Source organism: Mesocricetus auratus, unplaced genomic scaffold (assembly GCF_017639785.1).
Source record: "Mesocricetus auratus isolate SY011 unplaced genomic scaffold, BCM_Maur_2.0 Super-Scaffold_6730, whole genome shotgun sequence".
Lineage (NCBI taxonomy): Eukaryota > Metazoa > Chordata > Mammalia > Rodentia > Cricetidae > Mesocricetus > Mesocricetus auratus.
Genome location: NW_024429184.1, coordinates 77846013 through 77862498, shown reverse-complemented (window position 1 = coordinate 77862498; position 16486 = coordinate 77846013). Strand labels below are relative to the sequence as shown.

The 16486-nt window shown below is 43.2% G+C and overlaps 1 protein-coding gene across 1 annotated transcript in view; it reads right to left on the bottom strand.

Moving 5' to 3' along the window:
- Window positions 1-233: 233 nt before the first annotated feature.
- Window positions 234-16486, bottom strand: part of LOC101836039 (urea transporter 2) — a 33818-nt gene continuing 17565 nt past the window's right edge. The window contains exons 6-11 of the mRNA XM_040741558.1: window positions 16207-16335; window positions 15533-15725; window positions 13915-14062; window positions 13163-13297; window positions 3733-3782; window positions 234-516 (exon numbers count right to left, since the gene is read on the bottom strand). Of these exons, the coding sequence (XP_040597492.1) occupies window positions 316-516; window positions 3733-3782; window positions 13163-13297; window positions 13915-14062; window positions 15533-15725; window positions 16207-16335 (856 nt within the window). The 3' untranslated portion in view covers window positions 234-315. The remainder of the gene's footprint in view (window positions 517-3732; window positions 3783-13162; window positions 13298-13914; window positions 14063-15532; window positions 15726-16206; window positions 16336-16486) is intronic.

Genomic DNA, 16486 nt, shown 5'->3' with positions numbered 1-16486 from the left:
TCATTAGTGGCAGAGCAGGGTAGGGACCAGGCCCTCTTGCCTTGCATTGCTTGGCACTATGCTTTGCTCAACTAAATAACTGAAAGGGGTGAATAGCAGGTTCCCCCCCAAAGAGAGTTCCCCGAGAGACATCAGTGGGTATTTAGTTTAAACTGACTTGGCTTTGATGAATACTATGCATCTTGGTGGGGGTGGGGGAGTGGGGGGGTGAGGAACGGGGTGGGGGGGAGTGGTAGTAGGAGGGACTGGGGGTGGTAAGTGGATCTTAGCCTGGGGAGCAGACCATGTGCTGCTGGCTGCAGTTATATGACATGCTTAGGAGACATCGTAGGCCTGGTACTTCGTTATTGTTGATGCCCTTCTGTTTTTCTCCTGGGACAGGAAGTAGATGCGGTTGGCCTCTGGGTAGGTGACTTTACTGAGTGGGAGCTTGTAGATGGCAGGATTGTTGGTTGTCAAGAGAAGGAAGGTGAGTGCCGAGAGGCAGAAGGGCCAGGTGCAGGGTGGTAACCCAAACTGGAGGGAGATGAGATAAGAGAAGTTTATGTTACATCAGACGTGAATGCTTGTTTAAACAGCCTTTATCAGTAAGAGGAAGGGCTGGTCAGTGAGGGTAACATACTTAACTGATAGCCAATATACATAAAACCAGGCCGGTAGTTTATTCTGTGACAGGTTAATCACACACCTTCCAAAATACAGCTACTGGAACTCTAATAGGTGTTAATGCGTTTTTATGTACATGACTTGCCTTGTCTTGGGAAACCCGACCAGTGTATGAAACTATGGGCATTCTATGCCTTCTTCAATCAGTCTCCTTTGAAGGGCTGCAGTTGGCATTCATTTTGTAGCTAAAGACCTAGTTGTAGTTGATTTGCTTAGAGATAGGCACCCAATTCAAAATAGGCACATGGCAAGAGCCAATAGAATCTCTCTTTTGAGACTATGACTTGAAAGGCACAGAGACGGTATCAATAGGCCTCTTGACCTGAAAGGACGAGGGAGTCACTCAGTGGAAGATGGGCATTTAGGAACGGTGCGGAGCAGAAACCTTTTGTAGAGAGACATAGGAAATGGGCACATATGGGGAGAAGCAGAGGACTGGCAGGTCTGTCCTTGGGGCCGGAGGTGAAGGTTAGACACCTCTCTTCTCAAGGGTTCTCCTACCTTCACGTTCATTTCTCATCTCAGTGACCTGGCTTTTGTTCCTTGTGATGCCCTGCAACATTTTAATACTTTCCCCCATTCTTCATCGAGGTAGCCGAGTGAATTGTTTACAATGAGCCTACAAATTCAATTGTGAGGCAGATCAAACTACCCTTCTATCTTCTAAGCATTTTATTTTATCCAATAGAAGACTCTGGTGGTGCTATGGGGATAACACTGCTGGTAATGTTGAAGTTCAAAGACCACACTGTGAGCCAGACTTGGAAGTGCCAGATCTAGGCTGTAAGGAATGTATGTCCATGAGCGATGGATTCCACTCAACAAGTCTTCTCAAAGACCCAATAAGATTCAATAAAGTGTTTTGGGAAGTATCCACTCAAACCCCATGGTAGACAAACCTCAGTTTTGATTACCTCGTTACGGTTTTTAATCTTTCTGAGACCTTTTCCCTCAACAGTATACTGCTGCCTACTCAGAGAATTGCTGCTTAGCGCATGCCAAGTACCCAATAAATGGTCCTCAGGGCATGGTCATCATTACCAAACAGATAGCAGCATGGTTGAAAGCCAGGACTTGCATACATATGTCCTGGTTGGAAAGGCAAAGAATAATGACTCATAGGGCCTTTGTGAGGAGGCGTTGAATGGTTTTGTAAATTAGTTCAATGCTCTCATATTGTGCTCCTCAGTGAAGCTGGAAACTTCTGGATAAATTGATAGCCTTTTTAAAAAATTCTTGACAATCACCACCATAACAACTAAACTTAATTTTATTTGGAGAATGTCCATATGGAATGGCATAATCTATAACCCCTCAGCTCCTAGAGGAAGACCATCAAGCACTGTGAACACCTAGATCTGGGAACCAAAGCTCCTGCATCTCTTTTAGTGCCTTGTCAAGGCAGGCTCTTGGCCTATTTATTGACTGATGGGTCAGGTGCACTGTTGGTGCCAGAAGTGATGGCAAAGCCTAGGGTGGGTGAGGCCCTGAGAGATCATAATCCACCTTCTTGTCTCCATCCAGTGTTTCTGAGGCCCCCTCCATCCAATTCTAGGGTTCCCTGCTCACTTCTTCAGGGCCTCATTCCCTCACTATCTGTTTCTTCCATTTACTCCTTCTGTCATAAAACTCTAGGATTAAGATATAGAAATGGAAGAGCCCTGTTCTAGTGTAACACTTGGACTAAGCTGAAAGTGGAATTATGAGCCCTGAAGTTGTTGCAAATGCTGCGTGTCAAGTTTTGTGGTGAGGGCATATGTAGAATGTTATGGGAAGCAGACACAGTCCACTGAGAAAGTCAGTTTGGTGTCAGGAAAGGCTAACTTGGCTGCTTAGGAAACATCTTCCTATGCCAAGTACCACCCACTCTTTCCCTGAAGACGAAGGGTCAATATAGACAGGTATTGTATGGAACATCTACTCCATCTCCAGATGTTGGACCTATGACTTTTCCTCCTTGTGTAACTGGCCTGCAGAACCAAATATATTCTAAAGAGGCACTTACTTATGAGTCCCAATCTACTGGGATATTGAAATAATGGACCTCAAGAAATGGAAATTTCCCCAAGAATTTCATGCTGGAGAAGATGCCAGACCTGGGGAGGGGGGTGGTGTCTTGTCTTTAGGAAAGAGATTTATAACTTGTTAGACCACCTCACAGGAGGAGGCTAAAACCCACACAGTGATGGGTCAATAGTTGGGAGGACCTACACCTGTCCTCGGACTGCTTAGCTGTATATACTCCTTGCCCTCTATTTAAATTCTCATCTCACTTTGGGACAACCAAAAGATGAACTTGAAGTAGTATCACTGGCTCTTTTTCTCCCTCTGCCCATCATGGCCACATTGAACACATTTTCCTGCTTTTTACTATTAATTTGGCTGTTTCAAAATTCCCTTCTCAAGAATGGGTGACTGAACTTGACTTCTTGGGGCATAGACTGTGATCCCAAGTTGAGCAACCCTTGTCCATGCGAAGTTTCCCTTGTACTCTTATCTTAGGTGGAGCTGGATGTGTCAATTTGCTAGGTAAGCCCTGAGCACTTTGTGCTGGGCCTGCTCCAGGCAAGTGGCAGTTCCTACTTTGCACACCACCTTAAACTGGGCCAGAGGCAAAGAAGAGGTTCTGGGACTGTGTGTACCCACAGACTCTTGAGTTTAGGCTTCTCTTTGGATGATGAGATCACAGCTCTGTTCCCTGAGGCCACTGCCAATGTCTCTCTCCACGAACATGCTCGTTGCTATGCAATACTGATTGATGTATGCTGTCCACAACCCAGGTAGACGGATAATTTACATACATACACAAGTTAAATGACAAGGATTTAAAGCTAGTTCCGTAGGAATATAATGGAGTTATATTTTGAAAGATTTATTCTCTGAAGTGCTCCACTGGTCACTGGTGATGGGTTTGGTCCATCTAAACTTGACATATAAGCTTTTGAGACCTAGTTCCTTCCTGTCAGTATTAAGGTGGGTATCAGGATATGAGCCAATGGACAGAGGGATTTGATGGAGTGTTTTGGAAGTGGAGGGGGCACGTGGTTTATAGCCCGCATGACTTACCACGGACAGCATGTTAGCCAGGGCGGCACCAAGGTAGGCTGCAAACAGTGCTAGAAAGAGAACCAACCGTAAGTAGCTCAGTAAAGAGTCAACAGCAGCTCAGCATAGTCTACATATTCCCTCTTCATTCATTCTATGCCTCAAGTGCTATCTCTCACCCACACTGAGCTGCATTTCCATTGCTTTGCAGCTTTAAAAAGTGTTAAATTCCACGAAAATGCCAGCTCAGCTAAGACAGCAGATGAACTTTGTTAAAAAGGGCCAGAATTTAACTGTGACAGTCCTCTTGGGTCCCACCACCACACTTTCCAGCAAAGGAACATTTAATAGTATAAACCATAAATGAAAGTTTTATAATAAAGCAAAAGCAAGTGAGTCTCAGAACTCCCCGCTGGAATTTTCCATCAGGAGTTATTAGCATAACATGAATTTCTAGGGAGAAACCACAGCCTGTAGGTTTGGGGGAGACCAAACAGCTTACTACCTTGTGTTTTAGGCTGGGTGGAGAAGGTCATTAGAAAGTGGGATGCTGGGAAGAACTGAGTACTGGCAGAAGATGGAAGGTAATAAGAAGGGACAACATAATTGGGCTTTACTTTGGGGACCATTCTCCAAGTATGGTGTCCCAATTGTCCCTAAAATATTAATGATATCTAACCTTTATTAGAGTTACTCTATGTCTTGCCAGTGGCAACACCAACCATATCCTTATAGGTAAGCAGTATTACTGTCTTGATTACACACACACACACACACACACACACACACACCACCACCACCACCACCACCACTATCACCACCACCAAAAACAACAAACAATGAACTTGGAGTCCCTGACACCATTTCCTTGACTATAGATAACCAGAATCGAACCTTCCAGGCTCTTCCTACACTGTTCTTGCATCAGTCATTCATCTGAGTTCATCTTGACAACAGTTCTGCTTAGTAAGCATTGTTTATGTCAGGTATCAAGCTATGATGTGACTTCCCAGGACTGTGTCTGACAGTGGCAGAGACCTGACCAGCTGGTCCAGCTCTTAACCACTGTGAACTGCAGTTTTTCAGGATGCTAGACAGAGGAGAGGAGAGGGGCCAACCCCAGTACCACAGACACCCCAGGATATAGGGGTGAAGTAATATCCACAGGGAATCTCTAGGCTTGGCCTGTGAAGAGCAGGGGCCCAGATAGTGGCCTCTGCTGAGCCCAGCCCTACCCAGCTGCCACTATCCCTAGGGGTGACAGCTAAAGGATTAATTCTTATACTCCTTCCGTGGACCCACTGCTATGTTAATTTTAATAAAACTTGATCTATTCGATCAAGAAGACCTCCCCAAAGCCTTGTGTGTGCTCATGTGTGGTCCCAGAACTGTAGACCAGGGAGGAGGATGAACACTCCAGGTAAGCGAAGCATCAGATCAAGCAGCCTGTCGGGAGGCTGGGGAGCAGGTAATCTGTCCTGGGGGACATGTAGGACAGACTGCAGTGGGTGGAGCCTTCTACCTTGCCCGGTTAATCCACCAGTGGCTGTGAAATTGTGGGAAAAGGCTTCACTTCTCTGGGCTTTCACCTGAAGAGGGAGAAGTGGCTACAGGAAAGAGTAGATGCCCTGTAGAGCACGCCTTTACAAACCTGGATGGGCAACCCATTTTGTTCATTCTAGCTTTAGTTTCCCATCTCTGAAATGGAGTCAGGAGCAGTGTCCCCGCACACTGCAGGATGCTAGTGGGGGAGACACTGTATCATGTTTCATCCCTGTGGTTCCTGTGACAATCTGTTGTGGGTCTGGTCTGTCCTGTGCACTATGGGGTATTTGACACTCTTCCAGACAAGATGCTAAGAGTGCTTCCTTCTTTCCTTTGGTGCGACAAGTAAAAATGTCATCAGACACTAATAAATGTCCTTGGCTGAGAACCACTGGGTCACATATAACACAGAGCTACTTAACTTCCTTGGCAAGTTTGGCTGTGGGGACAGTGAGGGAGGCACTTTCGATTTGTCAGTCATCACCGGCATGACTCCAACCTTGGGTACCATCCAAGCTGCTCTACCTCTATCCCTCTGTCCTGTCCCTGCTCTTTGGCATTTTCCCTTGCAAAGCAGAATAACAATACAGACTGGGGAACAGAATGAGATAAAGTGTTGACTTTGGCACTTTAGGTAAGTGCTATACAAATGGCTACCTTTATTTGTTTGATGTGACAATTACAATTTCTTAAGTAGCTACAGTATGCCAATCCTATATTGATATTTTTTGGTGTAGCATAAAATAACTTTTAAGAAGATAGAAAAAAATTTCAGCTTCATCTGGTTTTACGTTTCTCCCATCTTTGCAGTGGTGGTCATAAAATGAAAAAAAGAAATGTATCTTAAACTATCTTAAAGAAACAAATATATGACTATCTACGGTTCAGAAAGTTTCTCTAGCTTCCAGTGCCCTTCTCAGAGCCTCCTGGGGCCTGGAGACTGTGCACAGGGGAGTCCATCCCAGTGGTCCAGCCCATCTAGAGACTGCCTGCATCCTGGTCCCGCCTCTATCCATGGGAGGAGGTACTTGAGTTGTGGTGATTTATAACAGAAGCCCTATGAATCTAAGTTGGAAACGATCTAGAAGAGAGAAGCTCCTCCAACATCTGTTGATCTCCAAGGCTAGAAGACAAGCTTTTCTGTAACAACAAAAATCTGCTGAGGTGCCCCGCCTTCTGGTGCTTTTCCCAGAGCCTCCTGAGACCTGGGGAATATGTACTAGGGAACCTGTCCTGGTGGTCTAGCCCATCCTGAGACTGCCAGCATCTGGTCCTGCCCACCCAGGGGAGGAAGTAAATGTGCATCTGTTTCTGACCCACCTTCTGGTGCTCTGCTTAAGCCTCCTGAGGCCTGGGGACTGCGCACTGGTGAATCCAGTGTCTGCCAATGTCCCGGTACTAATCCTGTATTGAGCCACAGGAAGAGGAGAGACATCAGAGTATTGAATGTCTTGCACCCACCAGAAGGGAACCTTGAACCTGTACCCACCAAGAGAGGAAGAAATTCCACCACTGGACCCACTGGAAGAAGGGATGGGAAGAAGACAATATAAAAACACATTCAACAACAGAAAAGCCAATATGACACCACCAGAGTCTAAGGATTCTACACCAGCAAGACCTGAACATCCCAGCACAGATGAAGCAGAAGAGAATGACCATAAAACAACTTAATGAAAATGATATGAGAAAATCCCTTAAAGAAATAGAAGAAAAAACAAACCAAAAATAAAAGAAATCAACAAATCTCTTAAAGAAAGCCAAGCAAAAACAATCAAACAGATGAAGGAAACAGTTCAAGGCCTGAAAACTGAAATAGAGACAATAAAGAAAACACAAATTGAGGGAATTCTGGAAATAGAAAAGCTAAGTAAACAATCAGGAACTACAGATACAAGCATAACCAATACTATATAAAAGATGGAAGACACAATCTCAGGTGTTGAAGATGTACTAGGAGAAATAGATTCATCAACCAAAAAAATCTTAAGTCCAACAAATCCCTAACACAAAATATCCAGAAAATATAGGACACCATGAAAAGACAAAACCTAAGAATAATAGGTATAGAAGAAGGTGAAGAAACCTACCTCAAAGGTGCAGCAAACATATTCAACAAAATCATAGAAGAAAGCTTTTCCATATTAAAGAAAGACATGCCAATGAAGGTACAATAAACTTACAGAACACCAAATAGAGTAGACTACAGAAAAAGTCCCTTCTCCACACAATAATCAAAACCCCAAATATACAGAATAAAGAAAGAATATTAAGAGCACCAAAGGAAAAAGGTCAGGTAACACATAAAGGCAAACATATCAGAATTACACCTGACTTCTCCATGGAAACTCTGAAAGCCAGAAGGTCCTGGATAGATAATCTATAGACACTAAGAGATGCCAGCCTGGACTACTATACCCAGCAAAGCTTTCAATCACTATAGATAGAGAAAACAAGATTTAAACAATACATATCCGAGCTGGGCGTTGGTGGTGCACGCTTTTTTTTTTAAATTTTATTTTCCAGTTTAAATTTAGATAAGAAACGAGGTTGCTTCACAAGTCAGTTCCAGGTCCCTCTCCCATTCCCTCCCTTCCTCCCGTGCCCTCCCCCCAACCCCCCCCCCCCGTTATCCCCTCATTTCCCCAGGGAGGGTGAGGCCCTCCATGGGGGTGTGCATAGTCTGTCATTTCATATAGGGCAGGGCCTAGAACCTTCCCCAAGAGTTCAGGGTGAGAGTGGGTGGTACACACTTTTAATCCCAGCATTTGGGAGGCAGAGTCTGGCGGATCTCTGTGAGTTCCAGACCAGCCTGGTCTACCGAGCGAGTTCCAGGACAGAGTCCAAAACAATACAGAGAAACCCTGTCTTGAAAAACAAAAACAAAAACAAAAAACAATATATATCCACTAACCCAGCCCTACAGAGAGTTCTGGAAGGAAAACTCCAACCCAAGGAAGTTAACTACACCCACAAAAACATAGGCAAAAGAAACAAAGGGGTGGAAATCCACATACAATACTACAACCACCACCAAATCCAAAACAAACAAGAATGAATAATCAATGGTCATTAATATCCCTCAATATTAATGGTCTTAACTTGCCTATAAAAAGAGAGGCTAACAGAATGGATACAAAGACAGAATCCATTCTTCTGTTGCATACAAGAAACACACCCCAACTTCAAAGACAGATAGTATCTCAGAGTTAAGGGTTGGGAAAAGATTTTCTAGTCAAATGGATCCAAGAAATAAGCGGTGGTAGCAATCCTAATATCTAACAAATTAGACTTTAAACTAAATACAATCAAAAGAGATGAAGGAGGTAATTTCATATTCATCACAGGAGAAAGTCATAAAGGTCTCAATTACAAAGGTATCCACATTTGTAAAAGAAACATTATTAAAACTCAAATCACACATAAAACCTTACACACTTATAGTGGGAGACTTCAACATCCCACTCCCACCACTAGACAGGACTAACATAGAGAAACTTAACAAAGAAATGAAGGAACTAATAGAGGTTATGACCCAATTGGGTTTAACAGACATCTATAGAGCATTTCATCCAAACACAAAAGAATATCCCTTCTTCTCAGCACCACATGGAACTATCTCTAAAATCAACAACATACTTGGCAACAGAACAAACCACAACAGGTACAAAAAAATTGGAATAACCTCCTGTATCTTATAAGACCACCATACTTTAAAGTTAGAATTCAACAACAACAGAAATTGCAGAAAACCTACAAACTGGTGGAAATTGAACAATGCACAATTGCACCATTCCCAGGTCAAGGAAGAAATAAAAAAAGAAATCAAAGATTTCCTAGAATTCAATGAGAATGAAGACACAACATACCCGAACTTATGGGACACTTTGAAATCAGTGCTAACAGGAAAGTGTCCACATGAAGAAACTGGAGAATAGTCACACTAGAGAATTAACAGCACAGCTGAAAGCTCTAGAACACAAAGAAGCAAACTCACTCCAGAGGAGTAGATGCCAGGAAATAATCAAATTGAGGGTTGAAATCAATAAAGTAGAAACAGAGAAAACAATACAAAGAATCAATGAAACAAAGAGTTGGTTCTTCAAGAAAATCAACAAGATAGACAAACCTTTATCCAAACTAACCAAAAGGCAGAGTGAACATGCAAATTAACAAAATCAGAAATGAAAAGGGGGACATAACAACAGACACTGAGGAAATCCAGAGAATCACCAGGTCATACTTTGAAAACCTGTACTCCACAAAATTCAAAAACAATTTTCTGGATAGATATCACTTACCAAAATCATATCAAGAACAGATAAGTAATTTAAATAGACCTATAACCCCTACTGAAATAGAAACAGTCATCAAAAGTCTCCCAACCAAAAAAAAAAAAAAGCCCAGGGCCAGATGGTTTCAGTGCAGAGTACTATGAGAAATTCAAAGAACAGCTTATACCAATTCTCCTCAAAGTATTCCACACAATAGAAGCAGAAGAGCCTTTTCCAAACTCTTTTTATGAGGCTTCAATAACCTTGGTACCCAAGCCACACAAAGACACAATTAAGAAAGAGAACTACAGACAAATATCCCTCATCAACATTGATAAAAAAATACTCAATAAAATACTGGCAAATCGAATCCAAGAACCCATCAGAAAAATCACCCATCATGATCAAGTAGGCTTCATCCCAGGGATGCAGGGATGGTTCAACATAAAAAAATCCAAAAATGTAATCCACCATTTAAAAAAACTGAAAAAGAAAAATCACATGATCATCTCACTAGATGCTGAAAAAGTCTTTGACAAAATCCAACACCTCTTCATGATAAAGGTCTTGGAGAGATCTGGGATAACAGGAACATACCTAAACAAAATAAAAGCAATAAACAACAAACCAACAGCCAACCTTAAACTAAATGAACAGAAACTCAATGCGATTTCTCTAAAATCAGGAACAAGACAAGGCTGTCCACTCTCTCCACATCTCTTCAATATTGTACTTGTAGTTCTAGATAGAGCTACAAGACAACAAAAGGAGATCAAGGGGATACCCACTGAAAAAGAAGAAGTCAAACTTTCACTATTTGCAGATGATATGATAGTTTACATAAGTGACCCAAAAAATTCTACCAGGGAAATTCTACAGCTGATTAACACCTTCAGCAAAGTGGCAGGATACAAGATTAACTAAAAAAAAATCAGTAGCCTTACTATATACAGATAATAAATGGGCTGAGAAAGAAATCAGAGAAACAACACCTTTTACAATATTCACCAACAACATAAAATACCTTGAAGTAACACTAATCAAACAAGTGAAAGAACTGTATAACAAGAACTTTGAGTCTTTAAAGAAAGAAATAAAAGAAGATACCAGAAAATGGAAAGATCTCCCATGTTCTTGGATAGGTAGGATCAACATATTAAAAATGGCAATCTTGCCAAAAGCAGTCTACAGATTCAATGCAATCCCCATCAAAATCCCAGCACAATTCTTCACAGAACTTGAAAGAAAATACTCAACTTTATATGGAAAAACAAAAGACCCAGGATAGCCAAAACCCTGTACAATAAAGGAACTTCTGGAGGTGTCACCATCCCTGACTTCAAGCTGTATTATAGAGTTATAGTCCTGAAATCAGCTTAGTATTGACACAAAAATAGACAGGTAGATCAATGGAATCAAATTGAAAACCCTGATATGGACCCACACACCTATGAACACCTGATTTTTTGACAAAGGAGCTAAAATTATACAATGGAAAAAAGAATCTTCAACAAATGGTGCTGGCATAACTGGATGCTGGCATGTAGAAGACTGCAGATAGATCAGTATCTATCACCATGCACAAAACTTAAGTCCAAATGGATCAAAGACCTCAACATAAATCCAGCCACACTGAACCTCTTAGAAGAGAAAGTAGGAGGTACCCTCGAACAAATAGGTACAGGAGACCGCTTCCTGAACACAACACCAGTAGCACAGACACTGAGATCGACAATTAATAAATGGGACCTCCTGAAACTGAGAAGCTTCTGTAAGGCAAAGCACATCATCTCGCTCCTGTCAGAATGGCTAAAATCAAAAACACCAATGACATTTTATGCTGGAGAAGATGTGGAGAAAGGAGAACACTCCTCCACTGCCGGTGGGGAGTGCAAACTCATACAGCCACTTTGGAAATCAGTATGGAAATCTCCTCAGAAAAATGGGAATCAGTCTGCCACAAGATCCCGCAATTTTACTCTTAGGCATATACCCAAAAGATGTTCAGCTATGTTCATAGCAGTATTATTTGTAATAATCAGAATCTGGAAACAACCTAGATGCCTCTCAAAGAAAAATGGATGGAGATATTGTGGTACATTTATACAATGGAGTATTATCAGCGGGGGGAAAAAACAATGAAATCTTGAAATTTGCAGGCAAATGGATGGAACTGGAAGAAAACATCCTGAGGCAGGTAACCCAATCACAGAAAGACAAGCAGGGTATGTACTCACTCATATATGGATTATTAGACATAGAGCAAAGGACTACCAGCCTACAATCCACACTAGGGAAATGTCCAGAGATCACATGTTTGACCCCAACCAACAATCTAAACAATAGTGGAGAGGTTACCTTAAATGTCCTTCTCCGATAATGAGATTGATGACTACCTTATATGCCATCCTAGAGCCTTCATCCAGTAGCTGATGGAAGCAGAAGTGGACACCCACAGCTAAACATTGAGTTGAACTCTGGAATCCAGTTGCAGAGATGGAGGAGTGATGAGCAAAGGGGTCAAGACCATGCTGGAGAAACCCACAGAAACAGCTGACCTGAACAAGAGGGAGGTCATGGACCCCATACTGATAGCTGGGAAACCAGTATAGGACTGTTTCAGACCCCCTGAATGTGTATGTCAGTTTGGAGACCTGGGTAATCTATGGGGCCTCTGGTATTGGATTAGTATTTATCCCTAGTACATGAATGAACTTTGGGAGCCCACTCCACATAGAGGGATACTTTCTTAGCCTAGACACATGGGGGAGGGTCTAGGTCCTGCTCTAAATGATATGGCAGACTTTGAAGATCCCCCATGGGAGGCCTCACATTCTCTGGGGAGCAGAATGGGGGTGGGATAGGGGATTGGTGGGGGACATGGGAGGAAGGGAGGGAGAGGGAACTGGGATTGCCATATAAAACAAGATTGTTTCTAATTTAAATAATAAAATCAGAACAACCAAAAAAGAAAGCTTCTGCATAACAGAAAAAAAGATTCTGGAACTTTTTTATTGTAAACTTACTTTTTAAAACCTTATTTGGTAACATCCCAGTATGCATGGCTATACTTGGAAATTGAAACTCTGTTTTAAGTATTTTGGTCAAAGGGGTTTTATTTTATTTCCATTCATAGAACATGAAAGTTATTCAAGGTTGAGAATATATAAATCTGGCCAGTTATGGCAGTCATCCTAACTTCCTGTGATGTTGAGCAAACATCCAGGAGGTGTATGGTCATTTGAAGGGTGTATGGTCAATGGCCGATGTTTAGCTCTGGTCACTGTGTATGGTGTGTGTTGCCCAGTTCTACATGTAAAGGGTTAACATCAGGGAGCTCCCTTCCTAGCTCCATCACCAGTCGGGAGAGTCACAATCCCAGGAGACAGCCCCTGAGCAAAAATGGAAAACTATCACCTAAGAATACCTGCCTCCAAGTGGCCAAGCATTACGCCCTACACAGTGAACATAGTTGAAGACACAAACGACAGTGTCAACCAAAAGCTTTTATGAAGCAAACAATTGCCCTATTATCTTTTGGGAGTAGCAGAACTGCCACGAGTGGTTTTCTTTGTAGGGATCCACGCAGGTCTTCTCTGTGGCCAAGAGGGTATACTGTGAGTGGTACCTACCACAGGCAATGGCCAGCAGGTGTGTCTGCCAGGTAATGACGTAGAACATGCCCCCGATGGCGATGCAGGCAAGAGTGCTGTTGAAGCCACACAGGCCAAAGTAGATGGAGTCAAACGGCGTGGCAATGCTGAGTGCTGAGGAAGAAAAGCGTTGGTCTTGAGTGTGGGGTCTCACAGAGCTCACCTGCCTTCCTGACACACACCCCATCTTCAAGCCAGAATCAGCTACCAGAATTAAGGGCAGGTATTCACAAGAAGGAATTTCGGTTTTATTCGCTGAAAACACATGCAAAGGAAATAAATGGACAGGACCACAGGAACGCTAGTGGCTAAGCTGTTATGAGCTGAAGAGTCCTTGGAGTAAGGACTCTTGAGTTCTGATTTAAGCAGTACAGAGAATGTCCTTTATCACACACATTAAAAAAACCCTTGTCTGTGAACAGAGCCCCCCTTTTTCATTATTGGAGGTCACTCTTAAATATTCTTGGAAAAGGTTCTCTCAGACTTTAAATGTATGCTGAGGGTTAAACTTCTGACTTCAGAGTCTTTCTTGAGGATAGCTTTTGCCAACAGGAACATGAGGGTACTATCCCTAAAAATGCGGAAAACAGGTGTAAGGGGAAGAGGAGGCTTCCAGGATTAGCTGGGTGTGATGTTAAAGGCGCATCACAAATTTTCTTTGAAGCCGGCCCCAGGCACTAACATCCCTACAGCTCATTAAAGACGATGGCATGGAAAGTGAGGACACAGACCTGCCAGCATCCCTATGGTGGATCCAATGGCTGCATGCAAGCAGATGAGAGGTGAAGATATGAACAGAGCTACGAGGAAGATGCCTCCAGTCCAGGGGTTGTCACAGCCGTACACTTGGCCGATCCCAACTGGGATGGCTCTCAGAAGCTGTGGAATGACAGGGTCACGTGTTTGTTATGGAAGTAGACAGTCAGCTCAGACCTCCACACCAAAGTCCCACACTAACACTTTTTGGACTATGTTCCTTAGGCTGGCCTTGGAGTTTTGATCCTTCTGTCTCAGCCTTTTGAGTGTACACTAACATTTTACAACAGGATTCATGGAAGACATTACTGTTCAAGTAGGTTAAGGCTGAAGGGAGCAGATGCACTAGGCTCTCAATTTTGAGTTCTTGGAGCATTAAGTAGTTAGGGTGTTGTGTTTCCTTCATTCAGAAACATCAGTGTGTGGCATTTCTTCTCTTTCTAAGAAAAACTGAGGAATTTTCAGAAGGGTATTTATTATTTGTTAGAAATAGAATATATTCCTGACAAAAACTCATATTTTTTTTTAAAAACAAGACAACAAAAGGCTATTAGGAGGACAATGGTCCTTTGTACCTCCAAGGCACACATGTCTGTCTGTGGTCACTGTCCTATCTGGCTGAGCAGTTGGAATTTGGGATCTACTGAATTGGGCTCAGCCTTAGCCTGCCGGAATGAGGGGACAGGCTTGAGAGTACACACACAGGCAAGGTCACATGGCTGTTTCATCCCTCTGGCCCCCACGTGTGCCCTCTGGAAGTTTCCTTGGTGGTCACTCAGTGTTGTTGGGATCTCTAGACCCTCTTACTGACATCCATTTCATTTTTCTTTAAATGCAAAGTACAAGTTTTCATTGGAAGACCTAACACATGAATCCTTGTCATAGTCCAGAAAGTTATTTCTTCAAGAAAGACTGCCCTAAATTGACTTTTTTTAAATGAATCTTTGGGGGGGTGGTCTAAACTATTTATATAGAATTGTTAAAAACATTTCATTTCTAGAAAAGTCTGAAATATTTTTAATTGAGAATAGAATGAACCTTATCTTATGATTTCTAACATCTTTTCATAGCACACTGAGTAGAACAATTTTGCCCCTCGAAGATAGGAACTGGGTAAGCCACATGAGCAGGACAACTCTTGAGAATGAATCACCAACTGAGGCCATGACAATGACCAAGGATAAGGCTGACATAATGCTGTCTTTTCTGAATAACATGCCTCTCAGTGTGTTTGCAGGGCTTAAGTATCAAAAAGACTTCCAAACAAAGGAAAGCAGGAAAGAGCCCAGACCATGTATCAGGAGGTCAGAGCCTGGACTTGGCTCTCCATTAATTCACTTCAGAACCCTGGGTGGGTTTTTTAATTCGGAACTGGTTTCCTCCTCTGTGTTACCATAGGGTGGGGCCAGAAACAAAACATGTAGTTCTGTGAAGACAAGGATAGGATCTCACAGGATACTTGGGTAGAACAGCTCACACTGTGTAATTGTGGACAGCCATCATTCGCTTATGTTTCTGATGGGCAAAACGAGTACATGCAGTTTGACGTTGAATTTGTCCAAGCGCTGTCCTTCTTTCTTTCATGACACCTACCAAAGGGACTTGGACACTTGACCAGGTGATGTTGGGTGTGGCGGTTGCAGGCTGCAGCAGCGTGGTGGGGAAGAAGAGGTTGTAGTGGCCCGTGGCTGCCAGGTACAGGGTCACCGCAATGTTGAAGGGCAGTGTGAAGACTGGGAGGTCCCACTTGCTGAAGATGGTGTTCAAGGCACTGGACAGGATGGGGCTGGTGGAAAAAACATGACAGACCTGTCAGATGCCACTTGTCTTGGCGCTAGACCACATAGCCGCGGAGATCCCTGGTTAAAAACGATGTTAATTAGGATGGGAGATGACTGGGCAGGTAAACTGCTTACTGTGCAAACATTAGGACCTGAGTTTGAATCCCAGCACCCATGTAAAATCCTGGGCATGGAGGCATGTGTCTATAACCCCAGTGCTGGGGACCGAGACAGGCCTAACTGAATCTTGCTGGTCAGCTAACCCCATCACAACAGTGGCCAGGGTCAGTGAGAAACCTTTTCTCAGAAAATGAGCTGGAGGATAATAGAGAGGGCAGCTGAAGTCAACCTCTGGCTTCCACTGTGGACATATAGGCAGACACACCTGAAATCATGAGTGTGCGTACACACACACACACACACACACACACACACACACACACACACACACACACACACACACGGGAACTTTAGAAGCAAACTTACCAAGTCATGGACATAACGATGACAGGGAGCAGCAGCCACCAGTAATAGTTGCCCTTGTCTGAGAACACGGCCATCAGGAGCCCCACAAGCACCCCGTTGTAGCCATGGAGTCCTGCTGCAATGGCTGACCTGGGGACACAGGGATGAGCTGGTGGAGTGGGGGCCCTCCTGTGATTTTAACTGTTTTCAGAGTCATAGCTTTCTAACTTGGGTCCTGACAATCCACCCTCAAACACGCTACCCTTTTGGAAGTAGGGAGCACAGATAACCTATCTACCAA